The sequence below is a fragment of the Gossypium hirsutum genome, chromosome D08, assembly GCF_007990345.1.
Source record: "Gossypium hirsutum isolate 1008001.06 chromosome D08, Gossypium_hirsutum_v2.1, whole genome shotgun sequence".
Lineage (NCBI taxonomy): Eukaryota > Viridiplantae > Streptophyta > Magnoliopsida > Malvales > Malvaceae > Gossypium > Gossypium hirsutum.
The window spans coordinates 1,305,931-1,330,659 of record NC_053444.1 but is presented as its reverse complement, the minus strand read 5'-3'; the positions used below and the strand labels follow the sequence as shown (position 1 = coordinate 1,330,659).

Sequence of the window (24,729 nt, the reverse complement as noted above, 5' to 3'; positions counted from 1 at the left end):
GATAAAGTAGATCAGTTTCATTAATGAGTAGAGATCCAAGTCGATTTGATGGTAAGTGTTGGAGATTGGTGAAAAAAAATATTTGAATTTTGATTCGTAGATTCATAATGTTCAAAGTTCTTTCATGAAAAAGAAACTTAATTGTAGAAGAGAAAGGGATAATAGTTTTCGATTGGTGTAGGAAATGTGAACAGATAAAGTAATGCAACAATAATTTTAATATTCTAACGACTTAAATGAAAACTTTCGAATAATTCAATTACCATTTTGTAACTTTTTAAAGTTAAATGACCAAAACGTAAATTTATGAATAGTTTAGTGACTTTATTTATAGTTTACCCATATTTATTTATATCAAACTATTTAAATTTATTTAAAAAGTTAGTAACATAATCAAATTTCTATAAATACTGGTTTCGCAATTCTTCTTGCTGTTTCTTTAAGGTTTTTTTTTTAGCTTTCTCTTAAATTCAAAACCATATTTCTTTAAATTTATAGGTTCCTGAATCCCGTCTTGCTTACTGGATTTTCAACCATTCGTCGCTAAAATTTAAGATTTCGCTTCTGGGTATTGCTCGTTTCTGTTAAATTCAGAGGCTTTTTGGGGGGTTTTTTTAGAATATTAATCATATAAAAACGTTTCTCTCTTTGGGTGTTTTCATCGAACAGGTGGTGAGAAATTGCTTGTACAAGCTTCACCATTCTCTTTGATTGATTAGATATTTCTCACTTTGCTTTAATCTTTATGATTTTTGGTGCTTATAAGTTAATCATCAATTGCCTGTTGTATACTTTATTGTTCGTGTAAACTGTTTATAATTTGATATTCAAGTGGTTTCCCATAACTATTTGCCTCAATCAATTAGACAATTTGCATTGAAGAATGCAGTTTTGGTGCTTTTTTCGTCATTGGAAATGCCTGATATTGTTGTGGAACTATGAGCAGAAAAATTAGAATTTTTTATTTGATTTTATGTTTGTAATCTGGTAACTAATTCATAGTTTCTCATAGAGAGGCTTATTTTTGTTGAGTAGTACCCAATATGGAATGTTTATTTTGCATTTCAGCTGATATAATTAATCCTAGTTTGGTTGTTTTAGGGTTTGTTTGTCTATGTAAAGTCTCTAGGTAGGCGGTTAAGCTACCATCGTAGCTTACAATCAGATTGCATTTTGCCCCGCTTACTCAAAAAACTAGCAAATTAGCCCTTGTACATTAGACTAAAGAGCAAACTGATCATTTCTATTAAAAAATTCATTTATTTTTACTGTTAAAAACTAGCATGGCTGACAGAAAAATCAAAAAGTTATAAGTGGCGTGCCACATGTACCTCATTTAGAACATACAAGTACTAGTTTTTAAATGTAGAATGAAAGGAATTTTTAACAAAAGTATCAGTTTGCTTTTTTATCTAGTTGACTAGGATTAATTTTCTCATTTTTTGACTATAGGGGCAAAATGCAATCTGACTTCTAGTACTAGGGCTGGTATTTTTACCCTAGATAGGCTTATGCCATAGACAAACCCAAGATATAAAACTCAGGTTTAAGACTCGAGTCGAGGGTTAGAGCAGTTTCCGTTTCTTGATTTAAAGATGATACTAAAATGGATGATTAATGACCTTCATTGGCGAAGGAAGCAAATGGACTTACAGAAATTTTTGTCTGTCATTTCAGATTTTGTAGTGTCTTTTTGAAAAGTGAAGGAATGCGGTCTATGATTTTAAGAATTGTTCAAAATCCATTGTTTTAATTTATAGAACTTCCCAAATGATATTGGTTTTGGAGTTGCATGATTAGCTCGGCCATAGTTTGTTATGATTGTATGATATATAAACTGCAGGGATTTGTGTTTTGAGGTATTGCATTAGTTTCAAGATTGATGGACTTGAAATATGTTAAATCTTTCATATTTCCTATATGTCATTTCATTTAGTAGGCATGGATGAGCAATTCATTCTTAGAGTTCCACCTTCTGTCGCTGAACGCATAAATCGTCTTTTAAGTGAAAACGCTTCATCTTCCGAGGACAAATCACTGGATTTGGAATTTTCTGGTGAGGATTTCACTCAATTTTACATACAAATGTCTGATTAACTGTTGCTGTTGTCTATGTCATAACATTTTATTTTCTTTCTGAACTTATACCAAGTTTGCCGTGAAACTCATTGCTAAGAAGCTTGTGGTTTCTATAGTTTAATTTATCTAAACATCTATGTGGGTAGATAACTTGTACTTATGCTGCTACCATAATCTCTATTTGGCTTTCTTTTTTATTTATATATTAACTGAACCATAAACGACCCCATTGCCTAATAAAGTGTCTCGTAGTGGCCTAAAGAGTGTATTCCTCACACAAACTTATTACTTTCCTTGGAGAAAATAGGAAAACAGTTGATATTGTTTAGGGGTTGTAGGCAGTGGCAAAGCTTGGGGGGAGGGGGGGAGGAGGCAGGGCAGGGGCCTTGGCTTTCTTAGTTAAATGGGAAATTTTCCATTTAGCCCCTTCCAAGATATAAATCATTCAAATTAAGTCTTTTAGCTTTTGAATAAATGAAAATTTTGCATTTTTGGCCCCTCCAAAAAAAATGAACAATGTAATTTAAGCATTTTAACACAATTTTTAACTTTGGCCTCTCCAAAATTTTATAATTTTATCTCAGCCCCCTCAAATAAAATTTCTGAGTTTGCCCCTGATTACAGTTTAGGGCTTAGTGTTTATCTTGTAAGATTGAGATGCATTAAGTGATGAATGCTTCCAAGAAGTACAGACTCTGTATCTATTAATCACGTCACCAATGTTGTTTGTCAGTGTTATGGGATATTTGTGAACATTAAACTTCTCTGTACTTTGCAGAGGATGGACGGACCGGCACATTTGTCATTGGCAATGATCGTTTCCCTGCATCTGTCCTTGATCTACCTTGTGTTGTTGAGTCATACAAAACTTACGATGATAGTGCATTGGTTAAAACAGCTGATGTCGGTCAAGTATGGTACTTGATATTATTATTTATTTTTACACAATGATGCATGGTTGCTTTACTTCCAATACGATCATATTAACTGTTGTCATTGTTATAGATGATTTTGGTCAGAGAGTCTGGAGAAGCTTCTCCAGATGTGGTGGAATACAGACATGGTCTAACTCCTCCAATGAGGGATGCTCGGAAGCGAAGATTTCGAAGGGAGCCAGATCTAAATGTATCGATATACTTGCTTTTTTCACACAATCTTTTTGTATATGGGTGTGTGTGGGATTAGGAGTGTCCGATACATAGGTTTTCCACTTATCTGAAGAGTTCTCAGAGAGTCATATCTTGGTACATATGTCCAAATATACATAGAGAGTCATATCTCAGTACATACGTCCAAATATGCTTAGGACATGGGTGCTTCAATCAAAATGAAGATTTAGAGCAACATAGGTGGAAGTATTAAAATATAGACATAACTTTTCGTATTATGACTATATATGATAATTTCAATGATTCATTATTCATGTAATTCTTTAAAGGGGGAATTGTCAAATGTAAAAGGAGCTACATCCGAATCTCTTATGTGTAGCCACCATGTTTTTGCTAAGAACTAAGAAGTGACTAAGCTTTGAGCTCGTCTATCTTGTTTGTGCCGAGTGACTTGGTTTCAGTGTAACCGTTTCTTTGTTTTTCATTTAGTAGTTTTACTGATGCCGTTTATGTTATTTTTGCAGCCAGAGCTTGTACAACGTGTAGAAAAAGATTTGGTGAACATCATGTCTGGAGGAACAGTTGAAAATCTCGATATCCTTGATACAAATTTCAGTATTGTTTCTTTAGTTATTATCTTTGGCAACTGCTGGTGAAAGTATCATGGAGGTAATACGAGTCAGATTGTATTTTGCCTCATTTACTAAAAAAAATGAATAAATTAGTCCTTGTTTAAATCAAAGAGCAAACTAGTCCTTTTAGTTAAAAATTTCAGCCATTTTTAATGTTAAAAACTGGCGTGGTTGATAGAATAATCAGACAGCTCCACATGGCATCCAGTTTTTAACCGTAGAAATGGATAAAAATTTTAACGAAAGGATCAATTTGTTTTTTGATTTAACGTACATTGACTAATTTGCTCATTCTTTTAGTAGAGGGGACAAAATACAATCTGACTCTTAGTATAAGAGCCTTCATGGTAATTTTACCGGCAACTACTGAATTTTTTAAGTCTTGAATTTGTTGCAAATATTATAATTTGGTCCGGTCGTTACTAAAATGTTTCCATAATTCATTTGATCGAACCATAAATCATTTTCCTTGATAGCTATCTTGACTTCTTGATTGTATGATTTGTCTTTTTGATATGGTTGTTTTTATGCCTTAATCATGGTTTACATGCTGATGTCAATGGACAAGGTGATGAGAACGCTCGAAATGTGAATAAGAAAGCTCCGCCTGCAGCTGCTGCTGCAAAGCCTGAAGTTCCCGATACAGGAGGCAATGCCGGGGAACCTGATGGATCAGATTCTGATGACTCTGATGATTCAATGTGACGTCAACGGCTTTTCCGATATGCTTTCAAAGATTGTCAACAGCTTCAGAAATTCATCAGGTTTTAATGATCGGAGAACCTGTATATATGCGGTCATAATGTTTTGCCTCTTCTTTTCAAAATGTTCAATGGACTTGCTTATTGAACCGCAAAGAGCTACAGCATATGCAATGTGTACTATTTTTGCTTAATGGTAGTTCCTCCACTAATACTGTTTTGGACTTATTTATATTGATCAAATTCTACTATTAGTCCCTGTATTCCGAGTAAGTTATAGATTTGGTCTCTACATTGTATTTTGATTTGATCAATTTTAATTTCTATATTTTTTAAATTAATTTTTTAAATTTCAAAACTTCAGTTTTGACTTATTAATAATAGTTGCATCATAATTTTTTTTTTAAAATAGAAGAATTTATTTTAATGAATTTAATGACTATTGTTTGACTAGGTTAAAATTTTAAAATTTGAAATTCGAAAAATATAAGGACTAAATTTTACTAAATTGAAGTTAGTGAAGGAATCCACATAATTCATAGTATAGGAATTAATAGTAGAAATTAACCATTTTATACATAGTATAGGAATTAATATTAAAGATTTAATAGTTTATATTTGTGTTGAATTGTTTTGGATTAAAATAGAAGTAAAGCAAGAATATTTATGGTATAAATTATTAGTTTTTCATTGCGGAGTAGTCTTTAATATTTAATTGTGTTAATATTTAATCGGTAAATATAAAAAAGAAATTAAAAAAGATAAAATGATAGATTTGGTAATAAAATATTATCTTTTTAATGATGTTAGTGTTAATAGGGTGAGTAAAACTCGATTCGATTCGAAAAAATTGAAAAAAATTCGAATTTCGAGTTAAACGAATCGAGTTAATCGAATCAATTCGAATTTTGTTTTTGAATTTTGAGTTCGAGTCGAGTTGAATTTTCGAATTCGAATATAAACCATATTTTTTTATTTTTAAAATATATTTTTTATTTTAAAAATACACTACATTTAAAACAAAAGTCACTTCTAAAATCCCTAAGCAGCCCGTGCCCTCTTCCTCTTCCCTTTTTTTTCCCAATCCACCTCCGGTCCTCCACACGGCTCCACCCAATTCCAGAATCAGAGGTTAGAGCAGTGCTTCTACCGTTCTACGTCTTCTACCTTTGAATTTCAAAGGTATGTTAACTTTTATTCCTTTCCTTACACTGTATTTCTTTACACTGTATTTCTTCCTCGTTACACTGATCCATCAATTTTCTTCATCTCATCTTCCAATCTTTGAAGATAATCCGTAATCTTGGATAACCTTTGAAACCCATTTTTGATCTTCGAAACTTCTTTCTGAAACTCAGATATAGTTTTCGGTACATAAACCAAACTCAAATCCAAGCTTTGAGGACCAAATCCAAACTCAAATCGTCGATAACCAAACTCCTTTCTTCTGCTCTACCAGGCGTTTCATTTATTTATTTTTTCAATTTTATTTTCAGGGTTTGGACATACATGGCCGAATCTATATAAACGAACAAGGGATTAACGCACAGGTACTTTGTCAGTCGCCCCTTGCGTTTTTTATTAATTAATAATTGAACAAATAGTTACATTCCATTATTCAAGGCGATTTGAGCATTGTCATTACTGTCATATTCAACCACTCCATAATTTGGTGATGAATCGACATTGTTTTTCTGCTCATTTGATTTTTCATGCTCGACTAAACAAAAGGGTGTTTTTTATCCCTTTTTTTTGCTAACGAAAATGAAATATTAGGTTGCAAATGCTAGTGCTTGCTTCATTTTTGACCTTGTACAGTTATTTTCAAATTTAAACTACAGAAATTTTAGTAATTGAAAATGCATATAGTTCTCGTATGCTTTTCCATGTATGTACAGGCATATTTTTCCTATCTTCATTCTGCACTCTCTTGGTGCTTAGTTCCTTCCAGCATATTGATTAATTGTAGAAGATAGTATAGTTTGGTCTTTTTTGTTCTCTTTCTTTCCCTCCCATTCCTCCTTTCCTTTTAAAGTACTCAAGTCGTATGTTGTTTGGAAAAACAAGGGCAGAGTATTTCTTGAATGCAAGTAAATGATTGATATTGATGGCAGTGCTAGAAAGTTGCATAGCTTGGTTTGCAGTGCATAATGCCTATCAGATTCTTTGCAGGAGTAGTTCATGTTTTGCCACTAATAATTTCTTCTGTACCCCTTCATTTTGCAGTATAGTGGGCCCTCAAAACATTCTTTTGCATATGTTGAATGGTTAAAAGAAGATGACAGATTTTCAGATATACTAGTTCAGACATCTAGTTCAGACATCTCCAGCGTTTAACGGGCATGCCTTTCCCAAACTGAAGTTGCGATATAAGCCTTCACTTGTACAAGTAAGCAATATGTTTATGTGTCTGCCTGTCTGTCCTTGCATATTTGTTTAATTGTATCCAAATTTGATTTATTCCTTTTCTCTTTTGCTGCTTTTTGGTCTTCATAATTGTATTGTGTTCTTTTTTCTGTGATGCAGTATACGCATTTGCCTTTAGCTAATTACTCTTGTAAAAGGCTTACATATTAGTTGTAACTGTTTAACATAGAATTTCTTGATGGAATGTTTAACTGTTTTAAATTCAACACTATTACACTCCCACCGGTATTTAAATCCTAATGGAAGAAGCATATTAATTGTAACTTCATAATTCATAAAATAGCTACCTTTAATGTAACCTTAGCATGCATGCTGTTGATATGTTTCATAAAGGATTCAACAAACTTAGGAAGATGAAATTAGGTGGAAATAACAGGGTGAAAGGTACAAGATTCAAAGCTAAAAACACCCTCACCTTGTGTCTCCAACATGTAGGTGAACCTTATTTCAAGTAAATAAAGGAACACTATAATTTTTAGAACTTGGGACTTCAACTTGGAGGATTTGGATTCAGATCTTGTAAAGGGAGGCTAGGTATATGGAATGTGAAAGAGCCATCTTTTTTCTATGATTCAAGTCGACTGGCTTCCTAACATACTGAAAGGATAAAATGTTACACGGTTAAATCCCTATTCCCTTGTTTTTGTCACAATATAGTTCAACTGGTCAACTTAACAGTATCTAATAATCCCTAGTTGTCCTACATATTGTAGCATGAACTTTCAATATTGTATTTGTGGTCTAACTTTATGGATCTGTGTTCTTCCAGCTTGTGAACTAGGTTCAGAAGCATCTGATTTCAGTTTTAGGATTTTACTTATGTTTAGGATGGAACTATTTGTTGAACTTGCATTTGATGATTGTGACTATAGACTATTTTTCATTAATCTCATTGTTCTTTTGATGTTTGGGCATTTATATACCTTATTTCTGTCTCTCTTTTACTCATCCAATTCACTTGAATATACACACACAAAAATACTATAAATACTGAGGTTGATTGTAATTACAACAAAGTTGATTGCAGTTGATATGAACCCCCAAGTTTTGGTTGGTTTATATGTTCAATAAAACTGTGAAGTATGAAATGGCAGTTTTGGATGACTTTTTAGTAAATTTCAAACAATTGATTATTGAAGACAAGTAAGCTTGATGCTTATGTTTTGTTTTTTTATTATAATGTTGTTTATTTCGACTCATGATATTTACTTGGACTTTTACTTATGTTTTTTATTATAATCTTTTTGTATTCTTTTTGTTATTTATTTGGAATCATGTTGTTTATTTGGGTTGATGTTGTGTTACTTTTATTTATTCACTTATTTACTTCAATTTTTTGTTGTATGATTATGTTTAAAAACTTTAAAGAAAATTATTTTTTGAAAAATTACATAAAAATAAACAACAATAATTTTATTTTATTTTTAAACTTAACTCGAACAAATAATTCGATTCGATTCGATTTCTATCTCACTCGATTCGATTCGATAAAATTTCAAATAAAGTTAGGATGATAAAATGGGATTCGAAAACTCGATTAACTCGAAAATTTTCGATTCGATTCGATCGAATGCTCACCCCTAATTCTTATATATTTTAAAATTTTATATATTATTATTTTCAACATTTTTTATATATTTTAAAATTTATTATTATATTTTTGAAAATATTTATGTGGTTTTATATTTTTTAAAATTTTAGAATTAGAAATAAATTGAAATTATTTGTAAATCTGTAAATTTTATTTTTTAAAATTATATGTAAATCAATATAATATAATATGTATATATAATTAAATTTATTATTTAAAAAAGTGATAGTTAGTTGAAAGAAAAAAAAAACAGTCCAGTTGGTTTACCCTAAAACGATACATCGATATTTGCAGGCAATCGACAAAAGGGTCAGCGTTGGCGCGGGGAGTGCGTGGTGAGTTTTGGAGGTAAAAAGCCAACAATTTTCAACATGCCTCGTTACAAAGAAGATCCGCCAGCGGTTCGCGTCTATACAGTCTGCGACGAATCCAGGTCAATCCTATCCTTGTTTACTTACCAATTGTTTCCAGTTGAAGAATTCAAGTTCATTTTATTTCACCAACAAATCATCAAAAAGTCTTACAATTGAAACTGTTGAAGCTAAAATCTATCTTGCCACAAACACAACCAAAAATGAAATTGAATTGTTGGTTGACAGATATTTGATTGTGAGGAACGTTCCCGCGTTGGGATGTGGCGATGATTTGCTGAAACTCTTTGCTAATTACGGAGACGTTGAAGAGTAAGTAAGTTCTCTCTCCTTTTTTATTTTTTCCTTTCCATTTTTAATTATTTGAAGAAAACTTTTGATGATGCTTATGCTCACATTTTGTTTTGCCTTTCAGATGTAAACCAATGGATGCAGAAGATTGTGAGCAATTTACTGATGTTTATTGGATCAAATTTCGACTCATTAGCAATGCCAGGTCATTGAACTTCACCCTTTTCTAACATTTTCCTCCAATAACTGTCACACTGTTTCATGTACTTAGTCAATAATATACCTCTGTTGGAAAGCTAATTTCAATATGCAACCATGGAAATTGGTTAAAAACTGAATATATATTTTGTTAACCATTTAATCCATTAGGTTTGCGAAGAGAAAATTGGACGAGTTTGTGTTCTTGGGGAATCATTTGCTGGTCTCATATGCTCCTCAATTTGAAAGCCTTGATGACACCAAAGATAAGTTAGAAGGCAGAAGGAAAGAAATCTTTGCAAGATTGAATTGTATGCTTAATACATTACTCTAAAAATTTAGCTTTTTGACATACCTATGTTTTACATATAATTGGAAAAAAGAATGTCCATGTTTCAAATAGGAACTGCTTTCTAGTTGTGATTATATATTCTCATGCATGTTATGTTGTTATGCTGTGATATCAGCTCAAAGATCTAAAGGGCATCCAGTTCATCGCGTGCTCTCTTCCAATGAGGCTCCATCACTTCCTGCTTCATCTCATCATATTCCTAACCAGATTAATAATCGACTGAGGTAGTACGCTGTTCAAATTCATGTTGCTACTGTCATCATTATTTCCTTTTTGCATTCTTTCTCTAAATAAACTATGGTTTTTCCTCTCCTTAGGGATGTTGGGGATGCAGGGTTCAGGTCTCACAGTAATAATGCTCGAATAACAAGAGTGTCATCTGACAAGGTGTGGAGTACTTTCTAACAACATCATCCCAGATTTTAATCCTTTAACTTGTTTACTGTCTGAAAGTAAAAATTAACTCATTTTATTTCTTTCTTCTTCTTCTTTATTACAATTTGACCAGTGAAGTTCACTGGCACTACATGGTATTCTAGTAGTTGTTTATGACTTAGATGAAGCATGTTGTAAGGCTAAGTTTGGAAATGCCTTTCAGCTGCTGACCCCAGTTGAATTAAGTTAGGTCCAGTTGATTGAATTAGGACAGAGTACATGTCATTTCTGAGTATGTATAATCTTCTTTTATTGTGCATCTGGCTGTGTATTATAATGCTTTAATTTAGGGCTTTGTTTGTGTAATCCATTTTGTTGTGACTGAGATGGATTGGGTTTTGTTACTGGTCAAAATGGATTTATTGGGATTACATTTAGGTGCTGATTGTAGCATTCTCCCGTCACCCTAACATAAATGAAATGTCAGAAAGGGTGTTAAAGAGAGAAAAAAGCCTTGCTAATCTTTGGGTGTTTGAGTTTCACATTTTGGTCCTTGTTTTAGACTTACTGGTGGAAACAAACAATAAATTGTTGGAACTTCTTCTAAAGGAAAGTTTGTTGTTACCTTCCATTATTTTCTTTCCTTTTTCTTAATTATTGCTCAGATTTGAATGTAGACGTACGCCTAAAGATCTAGAAGTTTCACTCCTCTTTGAAACAATTGAGCCAAACATGCTTAAAGCATTTTGATCTAGATGTTCTTTTAAATTTGTGGGTGTTAGAATGCTCAAGCGTTTGATGGGGTTGCTGAAATGTTGTTTCACTTCTTACCAAGAATAGGTTCTGTCAGTCGAGTACTTTTTATATTTTTATCATTTTTACATGAATATAGTTACGAATATGCATTTTATATTTATATATGCCACTTATATGGAAACTGCATACTGAGATTTTGAATTGGTTTTAAAATATTTAGTAACTCATATTGGCGCTATAAGTGCTATTATATAAAATATTATGACTCGAATCAATGCATACGCAGCCGAATAACTAGAAATGAATTAGGTGTTTTATGATTGGAGAAAGTTTAATATAGGTGTTTGTCGGTTAACTGTTGCTTTGTTTTTCACCATTGCTTTCTTTGCTTTTGCTAGAGTTCTTTATTAATGCCTTGGTTGCTATAGTAATATAAGAATAGTATACATGGTTGTGGAATTTGTGTGATAAATATTTGCTCTATGCTGATATGGGGACTGCTTTCAGGACTACTTCCCTTCCCGGTCAATGAATCAGACGGTTAAAACGGTTAGGGACAAACTCAATAAGGTGATAAATCTCTGAACTGCATGATTGTCTTGTCTTTAGAGAAATATTTTTAGTTATGTTATATTTTCATAGTAATATGACTTTGTTTTTTAACCTATACTCTACAATCTCTTGCTTTAGATTCAATCAAGCACTGAACATTTGCAAGCCGGACCTACACCCAAGAAAACACGAGTGGACAATAGAAGAAGAATCTGATCAACCTTACAAGTTAGTCTTTCTAGTTTCTGTTAAATTCGCTCTAATGAAATAGAGAAGGAATGGAATGGTATTCGGTGGGAATTGAATAGAGATATTATGCAATGTGGTTGGGTGGAATGTAATAGATGAGGAATAGAGTAATACATTGTTTGGGTTACAGAATATGCAAAGAATAAACAAAAATGACAATTTTACCCTTTATTATAAAATCATATTTTTATTTTAGTAAGATAATAATTTATTAAAATATTATTTTTAGAAAGCATTATAAGATGTTTCATATTAAAATGATATAATATAATATTTTTAATTTATTATTATTTAATCAACCTAAGCATTTTATATTTTTTTTCAAGTAGACTTTTTTAACAAAATATTAAAAATGTTAATGATGTTACGATTAACCAAAGATTAGGTTTTGGTGATCGAATTTTAAAACTTTTTTATGTTATTCCCATTAAAAACAATGGCATTTTAATGTCATATTTGATATGAAAATTTAGAACTTAACTTAAAAAACCTTGACATTTTCACTGGACTTGCAATCACAAGCATGGGTAGCATCACCACCAAACTCATACACTCTTTCAATATCGGTCATCACACATGCGACATTTTCACTGCTGCCCATAACTAGCCAGCGACAAATGTATTCAAACTCGGTCTTGTTTGAGCCACTTGTAACAACAGCCTTGATCCTTCACAAACCATTGCTCTCATCGTATTTAGCTGATGGTATCGAATTTTAAGCCGACAAATTTTGCAGTTTTAAGCGAATTTGTTGCGTTAAATTCATCCAAGTCAGCTTTGCACTCAAATCGAACTGAAATTTCACAAAAAAGGAATGCACACAAGGTGTTTATGTAACACCCCTAATTCGTATCTGTTATCAGAATAGGGTTACGGAGCATTGCCGAAAAATTTTAACTTAAAACATTCAATTTCAACCATTTTGTAAATCATGGCATAATTCAATCAAACCCATGCATAACTCCCTTATTTGAGCCCTCGAGGCCTTAGGAACACTTTAAAAACAATTCAGGACTAAGTTAGAAACATTTAGAACTTCATGGAAAAAGATAGAATTTTTCACACTGCAGGGGTCACATGGCTGAGACACGCGCCCGTGTCTCAGGCCGTGTGGACATTCGAAGTAGGGACACACAGCTAGGGGTGTGCAAAATTCGGGTAAAACCGAAAAAATTCAGTTAACCGACCGAATTCGGTTAATCGGTCGGTTAACCGAATTTTTTCGGCCGAGGGTCAGTTAATTATTTTTTGATTTTTCGGTTAACAGTTAATTCAGTTCGAAACCGGTCGGTTAATCGAATTTTTTCGGTCAACTGAAAAAATTAGTAAATAAAATTATAATATATAAATAGGCCCACTATTCACCTAAACCCAATCTAAACCCAAGTATTCAACCTAACCCAACCTAATCATAAAAATTACAAATAATTTAATAAATAAAAATAAAATTCTAAAACTAAGACTAAAACTAAAGTCTAAAAGTCTAAAAATAATTTAATTATGTAGTGATTCAATTTGGTTAATTCGGGTAATTCGGTTAATTCGGTTAATGCAATATACACAGCTAATTACTCTTGTAAAAGGCTTACATATTAGTTGTAACTGTTTAACATAGAATTTCTTGATGGAATTACACTCCCACCGGGATTTAAATCCTAATGGAAGAAGCATATTAAATGTAACTTCATAATTCATAAAATAGCTACCTTCAATGTAACCTTAGCGTGCATGCTGTTGATATGTTTCATAAAGGATTCAACAAACTTAGAAAGATGAAATTAGGTGGAAATAACAGGATTCAAAGCTAAAAACACCCTCACCTTGTGTCTCATCCAGCATGTAGGTGAGCCTTATTTCAAGTAAATAAAGGAACACTATAGTTTTTAGAACTTGGGAGGATTTGGATTCAGATCTTGTAAAGGGAGGCTAGGTATATGGAATGTGAAAGAGCCATCTTTTTTCTATGATTCAAGTCGACTGGCTTCCTAACATACTGAAAGGATAAAATGTTACACGGTTAAATCCCTATTCCCTTGTTTTTCTCACAATATAGTTCAACTGGTCAACTTAACAGTATCTAGTAATCCCTAGTTGTCCTACATATTGTAGCATGAACTCTCAAAATTGTATTTGTGGTCTAACTTTATGGATCTGTGTCTGATTTTACTGATGTTTAGGATGGAACTATTTGTTGAACTTGCATTTGATGATTGTGACTATAGACAATTTTTCATTCAATCTCATTGTTCTTTTGATGTTTGGGCATTTATATACCTTATTTCTGTCTCTCTTTGACTCATCCAATTCACTTGAGCATACACACACAAAAATACTATAAATACTGAGGTTGATTGCAGCTGATATGAACCCCCAAAGTTTTGGTTGGTTTATATGTTCAATAAAACTGTGAAGTATGAAATGGCAGTTTTGGATGACTTCTTAGTAAATTTCAAACAATTGATTATTGAAGACAAGTAAGCTTGATGCTTATGTTTTGTTTTTGTTTTTTTATTTATTATAATGTTGTTTATTTCGACTCATGCTATAATCTTTTTGCATTATTTTTGTTATTTATTTGGAATCATGTTGTTTATTTGGGTTGATGTTGTGTTACTCTTATTTATTCACTTATTTACTTCAATTTTTTGTTGTATGATTATGTTTAAAAACTTTAAAGAATATTATTTTTTGAAAAATTACATAAAAATAAACAACAATAATTTTATTTTATTTTTAAACTTAACTCGAACAAATAATTCGATTCGATTCGATAAAATTTCAAATAAAGTTAGGATGATAAAATGAGACTCGAAAATTTTCGATTCGGTTCGATTCAATCGAATGCTCACCCCTACAATCCGTGTAGCAATGTACATGTATTTCATGCTGACATGATACTATTCGTCTTACATGTTACAAAAACAAACAATTTAAAAATTATAAAAATATTCAAAAAAGATAAAAAAAATTTATAAAAATAGCATGAAATATACGTGAATATTTGTATGAAAGTTAGAATGCGATTTCACCATTTATTGACATATATCTTTATTGTTTTCAGAATAATTAAATCAATATTTTATCATTTTGGGAGGGTTAAACTACAATTGTACCATTTATGGACTTAAAATTTGATAAAACTTGAAGGGCTACCCCTTCCCTTCACCCCTGTTTTAGGCAGTCTTTCTATTAAAAAGCAACAATTCGACTCTTTTTGAGAAAACTAATAGTTAAGTTTAGTTCTTTTTGAAAAGTTGGGGACTAAATTGATAAAAGAATATAAATATTGAGAGTTAAATTCATAATTATCCCATTTAAAAACATGAAATGTCTTGGAGGCAGTGGTAAAAGGGAAAAAAGGCAAAAGACAGCTAATAATGTGATTGGAATAATGCTGGAAAAATCATGCAATTCCATGTGCTTATGTATGCATTTGGATCATATTATAATTATATCAAATAAATGAGAGATCTAAGAATTTCCGTAGTACCATCTAGTCCCTGTCTAAATTTCTATACATCCAGTACGGTACAGGACAGAACATAATTGAATAATTGGGTTAATTGCACTCATGGTCACTTAACTATTAGTAAATTTATATTTTAGTCATTTAATTATTCAAAATCAATATTTTAAATCACTTTTTTGTTAACGGATGTTAACATGGGTCGTTATTAACAGAAAAGATAAGTGGAAAAAGAACTTGGATTTTGGGTATTCTTTTAGAATTTTTAATATTTTTTGCATAATGGTAATTTTTGAAAAAAAAATGTTTTTATAATTTTAGAAAAATAAATTATAAATTTTTAGATTTTTTAGAACTTCCTAATAATTTTAGTTTTTTTTTTAGATTTACTATAAAAATATTCTAGAAGTACTATTTCAGGGACCAAATTAGCTATTAAGCCTATACGTTAATGGGTCAGACGATTAGTTGTTAGTGATCATATTGTAGCATTTCATAATTGATTGACCAAAGCAAAAATTTACGAACAATTAGGTGACTAACGATGTAACTTTACGTAAATATATTTGAGTAATAGTGACTTAACGACCCACATTAACGTCAATTAGTAAGTTGCTGAAACCCTAAATGATCTATTTCAAATAATTGAGTGACCAAATTATAACTTTTCATAATTTAGTGATCAAAATATAAATTTACTGATAATTGAGTGACCATGAGTATAATTTACCCGAAAACACCATTTGTACTACTCAATTAATGAAAATATAAAGAGAAACAACTGTACCTTCCTCATTTTCCTTATCTTTTTGTTATTTTATCATATTAAATCCAGCTAAAAAATAGATAAAATAATTGGGGTAGATTATACTTGTAGTCACCAAGTTATTGGTATGTTTTTTTTGTCACCTAATTATGAAAAGTTACAAAATCATCACTCAATTATTCAAAATTTTCTTTTTTGGTCAACATCGGTTAAACGATTGACGAAAAAAAGTGACAACTTTTAAAATTGGCATAATAGCAACTTTAACCCTCAATATTTATACATTGTGTTATAGTCTTGATTCTAAAAAAATTAATTCTCGACGTTTACACATCTTGTAATTTTATCTCTCTCCTTTTTTTTTTCAATTTTGTTTTTCTTTGCGACACTTTTACCTAAAAAGTTAAAAAAACAAATCTATCAACTAAATTTGATCGAGAATATACCAAAAATGAAAACACCCGAAAATCTAAGATAATAATTTTTATTTTTTTCTCAGTTTTTAAAAATAACCATTAATGTCACAAATAAAAGTAAAATTGAAAAAAGAAGAAGAAATTACAGGAGTGTAAATATCGAGGGTTATTTTTTTTGGAATCAAGACTAAATTGACACAATGTATAAACGTTGAGAGCTAAAGTTATTTTTACGAGAATTTTAAAAGTTGTTGTCAAGTTATCTTCTTTTTGATAATTTAACGATTGATGATCAAAAAAGAAAATTTTTAATAGTTAGATGATCAAAAGAAGATTCGAATAATTGAGTAGCAAAAAGAATACTAATAATTAAGTGACTATTTGTGTAGTTTACTCAAAAACAACTTTAACCATAATTGAATCCATTCAAAATTTATTATCCATGTCGATAGTAAAGTACATGTAAATAATCACACTGATTGCCATGTCAATTCCATTCAAATGTAACTGTTTAATTACTTGTTCCATCGAAAACAAAATAAATTTGACTAAATTTTGATAGTTGATGGAGAAAATGATAAAAAAATATAATAATAAAAGCAACGTTTAGTTCTTGAACTTGTCATTTTTTTCAAATTAATCCCTACATATCTTTTGATTCATATTAGTCATATAGTTTGGCAACTTTTTTCCGTTTTGATTCATGTGATAACGTAACATTTAGATATAATCTCGTGTCATCATCTAAAACTTGTATATTTTTCTTATAAAAAAAATATAATGATGTGACATTCTAATAGAATGTCAGATAGAGCAAAACTAAAAAAATTACTAAGTTTAGGGAATTTATCAAATTTAAAAATTAATCATTACCGTATCTTAAATCAATAATCTAATGGCATAATATTAAATTTAACCTATAACATTTATTCATTTTGGCCCTCATTCTTTTTTCTGGATCACTTTGGCTCACAATCTTCAAAAATTTGTCAAATTTCTTTGTTTTGGATGAAAAATTGATTGAACTGTTAAAATTATTTATTATTGCCTCCTTTATGATGTGGTACTTTTTTATTAATGTGCTTCGTCCTTTTGCGGTTTCTGATTTCCTTGATATTAACTATTGCCGCATTGTTATCACAATACAATGTGATATTTTTTCCATATCAGGAACGACGTCAAGATTTGTAAGGAACTTTCAAAGCTATATTGCTTCTTTTGTTGTCTCAGAAGCAACCACATATTCGACTTTCATAGAAAGCCTGATACGAAGGCCTAAGTTCCCTTCTTTGAATTGGTCATTGCATAATGTTTTAAAAGCTTGTGATAATGCTATCCTTTTGTTCTTACGATCCTTTTATCTAGAACAAATTTAGTTTCTCTCAAGTGCTTTATACTAAACTGTTGAGTTAACTACAGTTTAACCGATACCGACATCCTTGCACGATTTCCAATTAGTAGAATGTCATCGACATATAGGACAATAAACACCACCTTTTTGTCCCCAATACGTTTATAAATACAAGGACAATTAATTACGACATTAATAATTTTCATCAATTTTACATAAATTTATTTGGTATAATAACAAATTTAACTCTCATAATTTACACACACTATCAATTTGATCATGGTTTAACAAATTTAACCCGCAACATTTGTGTAAATGTTGATGTTAAATGTATTGGAATTTTTAGAATAAAGATTAAATTAACAAAATATGTAAACATCGAGGGCTGAATTTATTATTATAATATTGATGAAACTGTGATCAATTGTCATTAATTGTTTAATTTTAAAATTGATAGAGATTAAATTACTTCAACTATTTCTGAGAGCGACTAATTTATTCAATATCAAAATTAATAGAGACCGAATATTTTTTTTACCAATAATTATATTAATACCGAAATTCATTGTAGAATTTCCTCATCCTATGTGGTAGAATGTTGGGATACTTACTAATTTAATGATATTTGTTGAAGTTGTGAGTCACAGTCACACCGTCTTTCATTTCACCTCAGTCTGGTATTTCATCAAACACGTGGTGCGTTGTAAAAGTTTGCACCAATTGGTGTCATCCAGCAGACAGACAAACCAAGAAATCCAGCAAGCAAAAGTAAAAGCCAAACCAAACGTCAACATAATCAGACGCTGACTATTTTGTTTCTCTTCTTTTTAGTACCTTTTTTACAGCGCCTTGGTACGGAGATTGGGCGGTGCCTAGCAGCAATATCACCCCACAACGCACCTCACACCTTTAATTTTAAATTTATTCATAACTTGTGGGGTTATTTGACCAAATCAAGGATTCTTTTGATATTTTTTAAAGAGTTTGACTAAAATAAATAAATTTGGATAAAAATATTTGTTTAATTAAAAATAATTTAGATTTTGGGTTTTTTTATTTTATATAATTATATAATTTAGGTAGTTTTTCGATATAGTTAGGAAATGATTCAATTTTTAAGATTGAGGTAAGAGCATTACTTGAGGGTCTACTCCTATAATAGAGAAAAGGTTATCGACAGTTGGAAGTGGAATGTGATAATACTTTATTGGTAGAGTTGATCTTAATTGGCGGAGCTGCAGATAGTCAATTGGCTGAATTATGTCTTGTTCATCGTTTGTTTAGTCGAAATTGGTAGATCTTTGTTCGTCATATTCCAAGGTCCCAAAATACTGTTGCTGATCATATGGCCAAGTGTATGGTGACAAATTTCACAGAAATTCATTGGTTTGAAGAACCCCTACAATCAGCTAGAAGCTTAATTAAGGCGAATTATGTTACTTCTTTGAGAAACTAGTGTATTATTTAATTTTCGCTTTAGGTTATCTTTATCTACAAAAAAAGAAGAAGCATATATTATAGTTAACAAAATATATATCGGACTCTCTTAATAAATTTAGTATTGAACCATTAATGTCTATGTTGGATTTTATCTCGAATTTTGTCTCTCGCTTTGTTGAGAGTCATGCGGGTTTCATAGAGGGGGGAGCGGTTTCATATACTAAGAAAATTTCAATCTTTATACCTTTATATGACATTATTAAAGATATCCTTAGTAGGTGGACTTGCTTCTTTCGGTAATGTTTAGGAAACAAAACTCAATGATAAAACTAAAGACAAGATTCATTAGTTCATCCAACCCATGATGAAAATATATTAAATTCCATCCATTTGAGAAAAGCAAATACAATAATAATATAAAAGTACAATACTTTTAAATTAATTCTAAAAAAAATAAAGAAAATTAAAAAAGAAATATAACGCACCACATGGGAAGTGAACACTAAGCTTAGTGAAAAGGGAATTGATCATATTGACGGGGTGGGAAAATCTCTGTCTGTCCTTCAAAGTGAAAGTGAAGCTAAACGGGTTGAACTCGAGAGGGTCACTTATTCTGACGGACAACGACGTGTCCGCCAGAGTTGGGGGATTACATTTTCCCTCCCCCGCCATTAACCATCCTTTAAAACCCCTCTCTTGCAAATACTTGGTTCGTTTCAAAGTCATCTCCCGTTGTTGCTCCATCGATTGGTTATAGTTCGGCAAAACGAACACCTTCCCTTCCCTCTCCTCACCTTCGAGTTGAACAACTTGTCTTGCTTCATCAACTCGAACAACCAATCCCATTTCTCCATGTTGTGGCCATCTATCAACTTTCTCATTTCCTTCAACAACTGAACACATAATTTTAAATATATATTTTTACAATTTTTTGTTTGGTCAATGTGGTCAATGCATAGTCAACATGGTCAAAACCCGATCAACGATCACGTCATCAACCACATCCAGGAGCGTAGCTAGGGAGGTTGGCAGGGGCCCGACCCCCTAAAATGAAAAATCTTCAATTTAAGCCTTTTAAAATTTTTAAAATTTTAAATTAGTAAAAGTAAAATTACACTTTAGCCCCTTAAAAATAATAAAAAATTAATTTAATTCTTTAAAAATTATAAATATATAGACTATTAAAATGATAAAAATAAAATTTTTACTATCATAAAAATTACAATTCAATTTCGACCCCCTATAAAAGATTTTTTGGCTTCACGCTTGACCACATCAACGATCAATGGGGACATGTGGCATGTTATGATTGGTTGCTGATTTTTTTTAACACTGTTAATTGCAAGGGGGCCAAAAAGTGCAACGAAACTATAATTCAAGTATCAAATGAGAAAAAAAAACAATTTAAGTACCAATATGAAAAATGGGTATAATTCAGGAACCAAATGATGAATAAAGCCTATTAGTAAAAATAAAAATAAAAATAAAAATATAAAATTAAATAATATTAATATCATACCGACCCCGAATTATACATACACACTAAATTTACCGTCACGCAGGCTCGGCATTCAATGTCGTCGGTGCTGCTGCTGCTGCGACTCCGACTGCGACTGCGACTGCGACTTGTAAGCAAAACGCGTTATTATTGTTCTTTTTAATTTACTACAACGCTGAGACACCAATTTTTTCTTCAGTGTTGTTGAGGCCAATGCTCTGCTCTGCTCTGCTGCGCTGTACTGTGGGCTAATATTTTAACAAATATTGTCACTCTAGACTTTTGACTCACTTTTCATTTTATTTTATTTTTTTTATAATTAAACTAACTAATATATTATAAAATACTTCTTTTAAATTTAAATTTATTTAGCGATAAGTATCGAATTTACACATAAATTTTGGTCTAATGTGTAATCTGGTATATGAATTTTAATTTGATGCAATTATACACATGAAACTTAAATTTTGATTCACATATGAACATAAAACTTTAATTTTGATTCAGTTATACATTTATTTTCATATTAGATTAATATAATTATTTATGTATGCAATATATCGATGCTAATCGATAATGTTATTAGTGATTCTGATTACATTTTACTCAACCATAACTACTTAATTTTGACTTTTTTTTCTAAACCATGTTGAAATAAAAGTGGGGATTAGCTTTTTACCAACATTTACATTGCAAACCATTGATATGCAATTATAAATTGCCAGATAACATGGGGGACATTGACATCTCATATGAAGATTTAGGTTTATTAGTTGTACTGGTTTAATTGAAAATTAAAGAATTATAAACTAATATTTTTTTTTGAACTTAATTTGATGAAATTTATTTGTTGATGAGCTTTGGTTATAGTGATGAAATTAGAAAATTTTTAAATGGTTGAAATTAAATTAAAAAAAAAATTTAGAAGGGATAAAGTGTGATTTTCTCTTTATATTGCATTATAATTTCATAAATTTTTGAATGTATTTAAGTATAATTTTATCATTTTTATGGGCCAAGAGCGGCGAGAGGGGGCGAGCATTTTAGCTCCCCAAATGGTAAGATTTTAATTTAGATATTATTTGATAAACTGAAAAATTAAAATTAAAAAACAAGCGTTGAAAAATTAAGTACGGAATATAGTTAGATTAGTTGTTAAGAATATATTTTACATTTTATCCTTAATTTTTAAAATTTTACCTTATTCTAAATAAAAAAAATCAAAATTTAATATTAAATTAAATTAATTGAAAAATATTCTCCATTAAATGATAAGTAGTTCTTATCTACTTATTATTTTTCACACATTTTTATAGAATTTTTTTTATCAAGACGTTTTATTTTTGGATTATCAAACATGTGTAAAATATTAAATCATTGAAAATGGATTTAAATTTTTTAATGGTTTATCAATCTAGGGCTTAGTCCTTTAAAAATTATAAAGATATTAGCTAATACAGTGGTGAAATTGTATGTTAACTCTTACAAAAATTTATAATTTAATTCCGACTCCATTAAAAAATAGAAATTCTGACTTTGCCCCTGACAAAACTGATAATCATACCAATCAAATCACCGGTTCAATTGCTAAAAAAAAATTTAAAGAATAATAAAAATTGTATAAAAAATTATAAACACAAGTAAATAACAATTTTAATATATTTAGCTTTTATTTGTTTTTCAGGTTGGATTTTATTTATTTGAGCCATATTTTTTTTTATTTTAGTTAGGTTTTACCGATTTGGGTCAAATTTTATGGATTTAAGACTAAAAAATAGCTTTAAAAAAAGAGGTAAAAAATCGATTCAACCAATTTTGATTCTTGGTTTCAATGTTGGTTTTGAACAATTCATTCAAAATTCGATTCAACACCCCTATTTGGATGGATACACCAGTAGGATCTTGATTCAACTGGTCCAACCAATTCTAACAATATTGCCCCTACTTGCCCGTACTTGCCCCCTTAGCATTGTTGTCCTTACAAGTCTCTCCCATGAGACTCGGGGAGTTAATAGGACGAGAGCATCTCGGAGTACTTGAACAAATTGTCATGAAAGCTAAAGAGTTTGGATATGATCTAGCTCGACCCCATGACTTATAGCATATAAAACATTTAAAGGACATGACACAATGCTCTCACCTTAAACTCATCGAAATTTTCAACAAAATCAAGAGATAAAACCTTGATCGCAATGTCAAATTTATCCAATATTCAATACCTCGATATAATATATAATTAAATTTGTATACAGCTTATATATTTATTTCAAATTTTTTAAAAAAGTGTTATCCATTTGTCATAAAATATATATTATTTTAAAGGGTTTATAGTACAAAATGTTGAATTAATCATCTACGTTGGCTGTATACCATATGCTACTTTCCGACACAAGTATAAAGTGTGGGATTTTTCGGCTACGCGTGCGTATATATACATATATATATATTGATTTAATAATTAAGCTTATAATTAATTAATTAATTAATTAATATTAATTAGACACAAAAAAGTATAGTAATGAAGTGTAAAGTACGTACACAATTTCGACGGTGCCTTAATCCCAAAATTATAAATGCAATTAATTAATATTTTTATATAAGTTTTAAATTATTAATTAAAATTGATAAATATTACATGTCAATTTTCGTTTCCTTTTCGTCTGTTTCGAGAAATATATCATCAATTCCGATTCTTTTTTTTTCTATTGATTCTTTTCTGGTCGAGATGTATGGATTTATGAATCTATGTTTCATGGACTAGCGAAAATATGCAAAAGCTCTATTTGCCTCTGCCATTCTATGAGTCTCTTCCTTTTTGCGCATGGCATTGCCATTTCCTTTGGTAACAGTATCCACTAATTCGGAACTTAATTTGAAAGGCATATTTCGACATTATTGTTTTTTTTATTAATTTCATTATAAATTTTGATCATATCTGGTGACATAATGCCTAGAACTACCTATCATCCCTCTCCAATCCATAAATAGGAGGATGATATGCTTCAGCGCACTCGAATCAACGTCCTTCTGCATTGAAAACAATGCCCATACCAATCGAGCTAAGACTCAATCGACTTTTGTTGGTTGTTTTTGAAATAAAGATTATTCATGAATCAAATCAGGTTGAATCGAATTATTGATTTTAATATATTAAAAATTTTTCATATAAAAATTGTAATTTAAATAAAATATTTTTTATTGAGTAAATAAGAGACTTGGTTCGGATTAGAAGAATCTAATCTTAGAGCCAAATCTCATTATGTCTAACTAATCAATAATTTAATAGGTCTTGAAATATTTTAACATTTTAAATTTACATTTTATTTATTTTTTCCTTCCAAAAGTTTGAAAAATTTAAAGAAAATAATTTATAGGAAAAATTAAAGTAAATAATATATTAATTTACAAAATTAATCCTTTCAAAATTTACAAAATGGATAATATAATACTTGTATTTTTTGATCCACGTTAGCACTTGAACTCGATAGTTAAGTTTATTTTGATCATTGAACTTAAAATATATAAAAGTTTGATGACATGGCACTTTGAGATCATGCCACATCATCACTTAAACATTAAAATAAATTATATAAATTTTTAGGTGAAGTTGTAGTTTAATCTTAAAGTGTCACATTCAGTGTTTTAATAATTGAATTGGTAGTTTCGATTCTCGATTCAACCGGTTCGATTGGTTCAATTGCCGAACCAACAATAATTAAATAAATTTTTTTGTCTCGGTTTTTTATTTTTACCAAATGCAAGTAATTATCGAGTCACATAATATATAAAAATAACATAATATAAAATATTATAAACTTAAAACGGGTCAGGTTGAGTTGGGTTTGGGCCTTGAATGTTCAAGCCCAAACCCAATCCATATTTTACAAATTTTTTTCAGATTTATTTTTTGAACCTAATATTTTTGTCTAAACCCTTCCGAATTTCAGGCAGGCTTTCGAGGCAAGACGAATAATCCGACTCATGAACCGGTGTAATTGGGATCTATATATTTCATGTAATTATAAACTTTTTAAAAATGTATTTTTTTAACATTAATAAATATTTTAATTAATCCAACAAGATTGAAACCTTTTTCTAGGATTTCCATG

At 30.5% G+C, this 24,729-nt stretch overlaps 2 protein-coding genes across 11 annotated transcripts; both read left to right on the top strand.

Annotated features, from left to right (window-relative positions):
• Positions 1 to 391: 391 nt before the first annotated feature.
• Positions 392 to 4,775, top strand: LOC121220148 (transcription initiation factor TFIID subunit 7). Of its 9 annotated transcripts, none has more exons than XM_041099410.1 (6): positions 392 to 444; positions 1,940 to 2,056; positions 2,858 to 2,991; positions 3,085 to 3,204; positions 3,713 to 3,782; positions 4,368 to 4,775. In XM_041099410.1, the coding sequence occupies exons 2-6, from the start codon at positions 1,942 to 1,944 to the stop codon at positions 4,523 to 4,525; spliced, it is 597 nt and encodes a 198-aa protein (XP_040955344.1). In that variant the 5' UTR covers positions 392 to 444; positions 1,940 to 1,941; the 3' UTR covers positions 4,526 to 4,775. The 9 variants fall into 9 exon arrangements, with proteins under 9 accessions (XP_040955344.1, XP_040955340.1, XP_040955338.1 ...); XM_041099406.1 differs by having other exon boundaries at positions 414 to 568; positions 1,937 to 2,056; XM_041099404.1 differs by having other exon boundaries at positions 415 to 568.
• A 758-nt stretch (positions 4,776 to 5,533) lies between these two features.
• On the top strand, positions 5,534 to 11,878 carry LOC121220147 (RNA-binding protein 48). Of its 2 annotated transcripts, none has more exons than XM_041099400.1 (11): positions 5,534 to 5,703; positions 6,018 to 6,071; positions 6,748 to 6,910; positions 8,834 to 8,972; positions 9,139 to 9,222; positions 9,326 to 9,406; positions 9,571 to 9,710; positions 9,867 to 9,975; positions 10,069 to 10,138; positions 11,390 to 11,452; positions 11,573 to 11,878. In XM_041099400.1, exons 4-11 carry the CDS (start codon positions 8,911 to 8,913, stop codon positions 11,648 to 11,650), a joined length of 687 nt encoding a protein of 228 aa, XP_040955334.1. In that variant the 5' UTR covers positions 5,534 to 5,703; positions 6,018 to 6,071; positions 6,748 to 6,910; positions 8,834 to 8,910; the 3' UTR covers positions 11,651 to 11,878. The 2 variants fall into 2 exon arrangements, with proteins under 2 accessions (XP_040955334.1, XP_040955335.1); XM_041099401.1 differs by having other exon boundaries at positions 5,564 to 5,652.
• Positions 11,879 to 24,729: the final 12,851 nt, after the last annotated feature.

Coding starts and splice junctions, on each gene's coding strand:
- LOC121220147 (XM_041099400.1), top strand. CDS start 8,911: ATGCCTCGTTACAAAGAAGATCCGCCAGCGGTTCGCGTCTATACAGTC. Junction 8,973..9,138: donor ACAGTCTGCGACGAATCCAG/GTCAATCCTATC, acceptor GTTGGTTGACAG/ATATTTGATTGTGAGGAACG. Junction 10,139..11,389: donor CAAGAGTGTCATCTGACAAG/GTGTGGAGTACT, acceptor GACTGCTTTCAG/GACTACTTCCCTTCCCGGTC.
- LOC121220148 (XM_041099402.1), top strand. CDS start 1,921: ATGTCATTTCATTTAGTAGGCATGGATGAGCAATTCATTCTTAGAGTT. Junction 2,057..2,857: donor ACTGGATTTGGAATTTTCTG/GTGAGGATTTCA, acceptor TGTACTTTGCAG/AGGATGGACGGACCGGCACA. Junction 3,205..3,712: donor GAAGGGAGCCAGATCTAAAT/GTATCGATATAC, acceptor TTATTTTTGCAG/CCAGAGCTTGTACAACGTGT.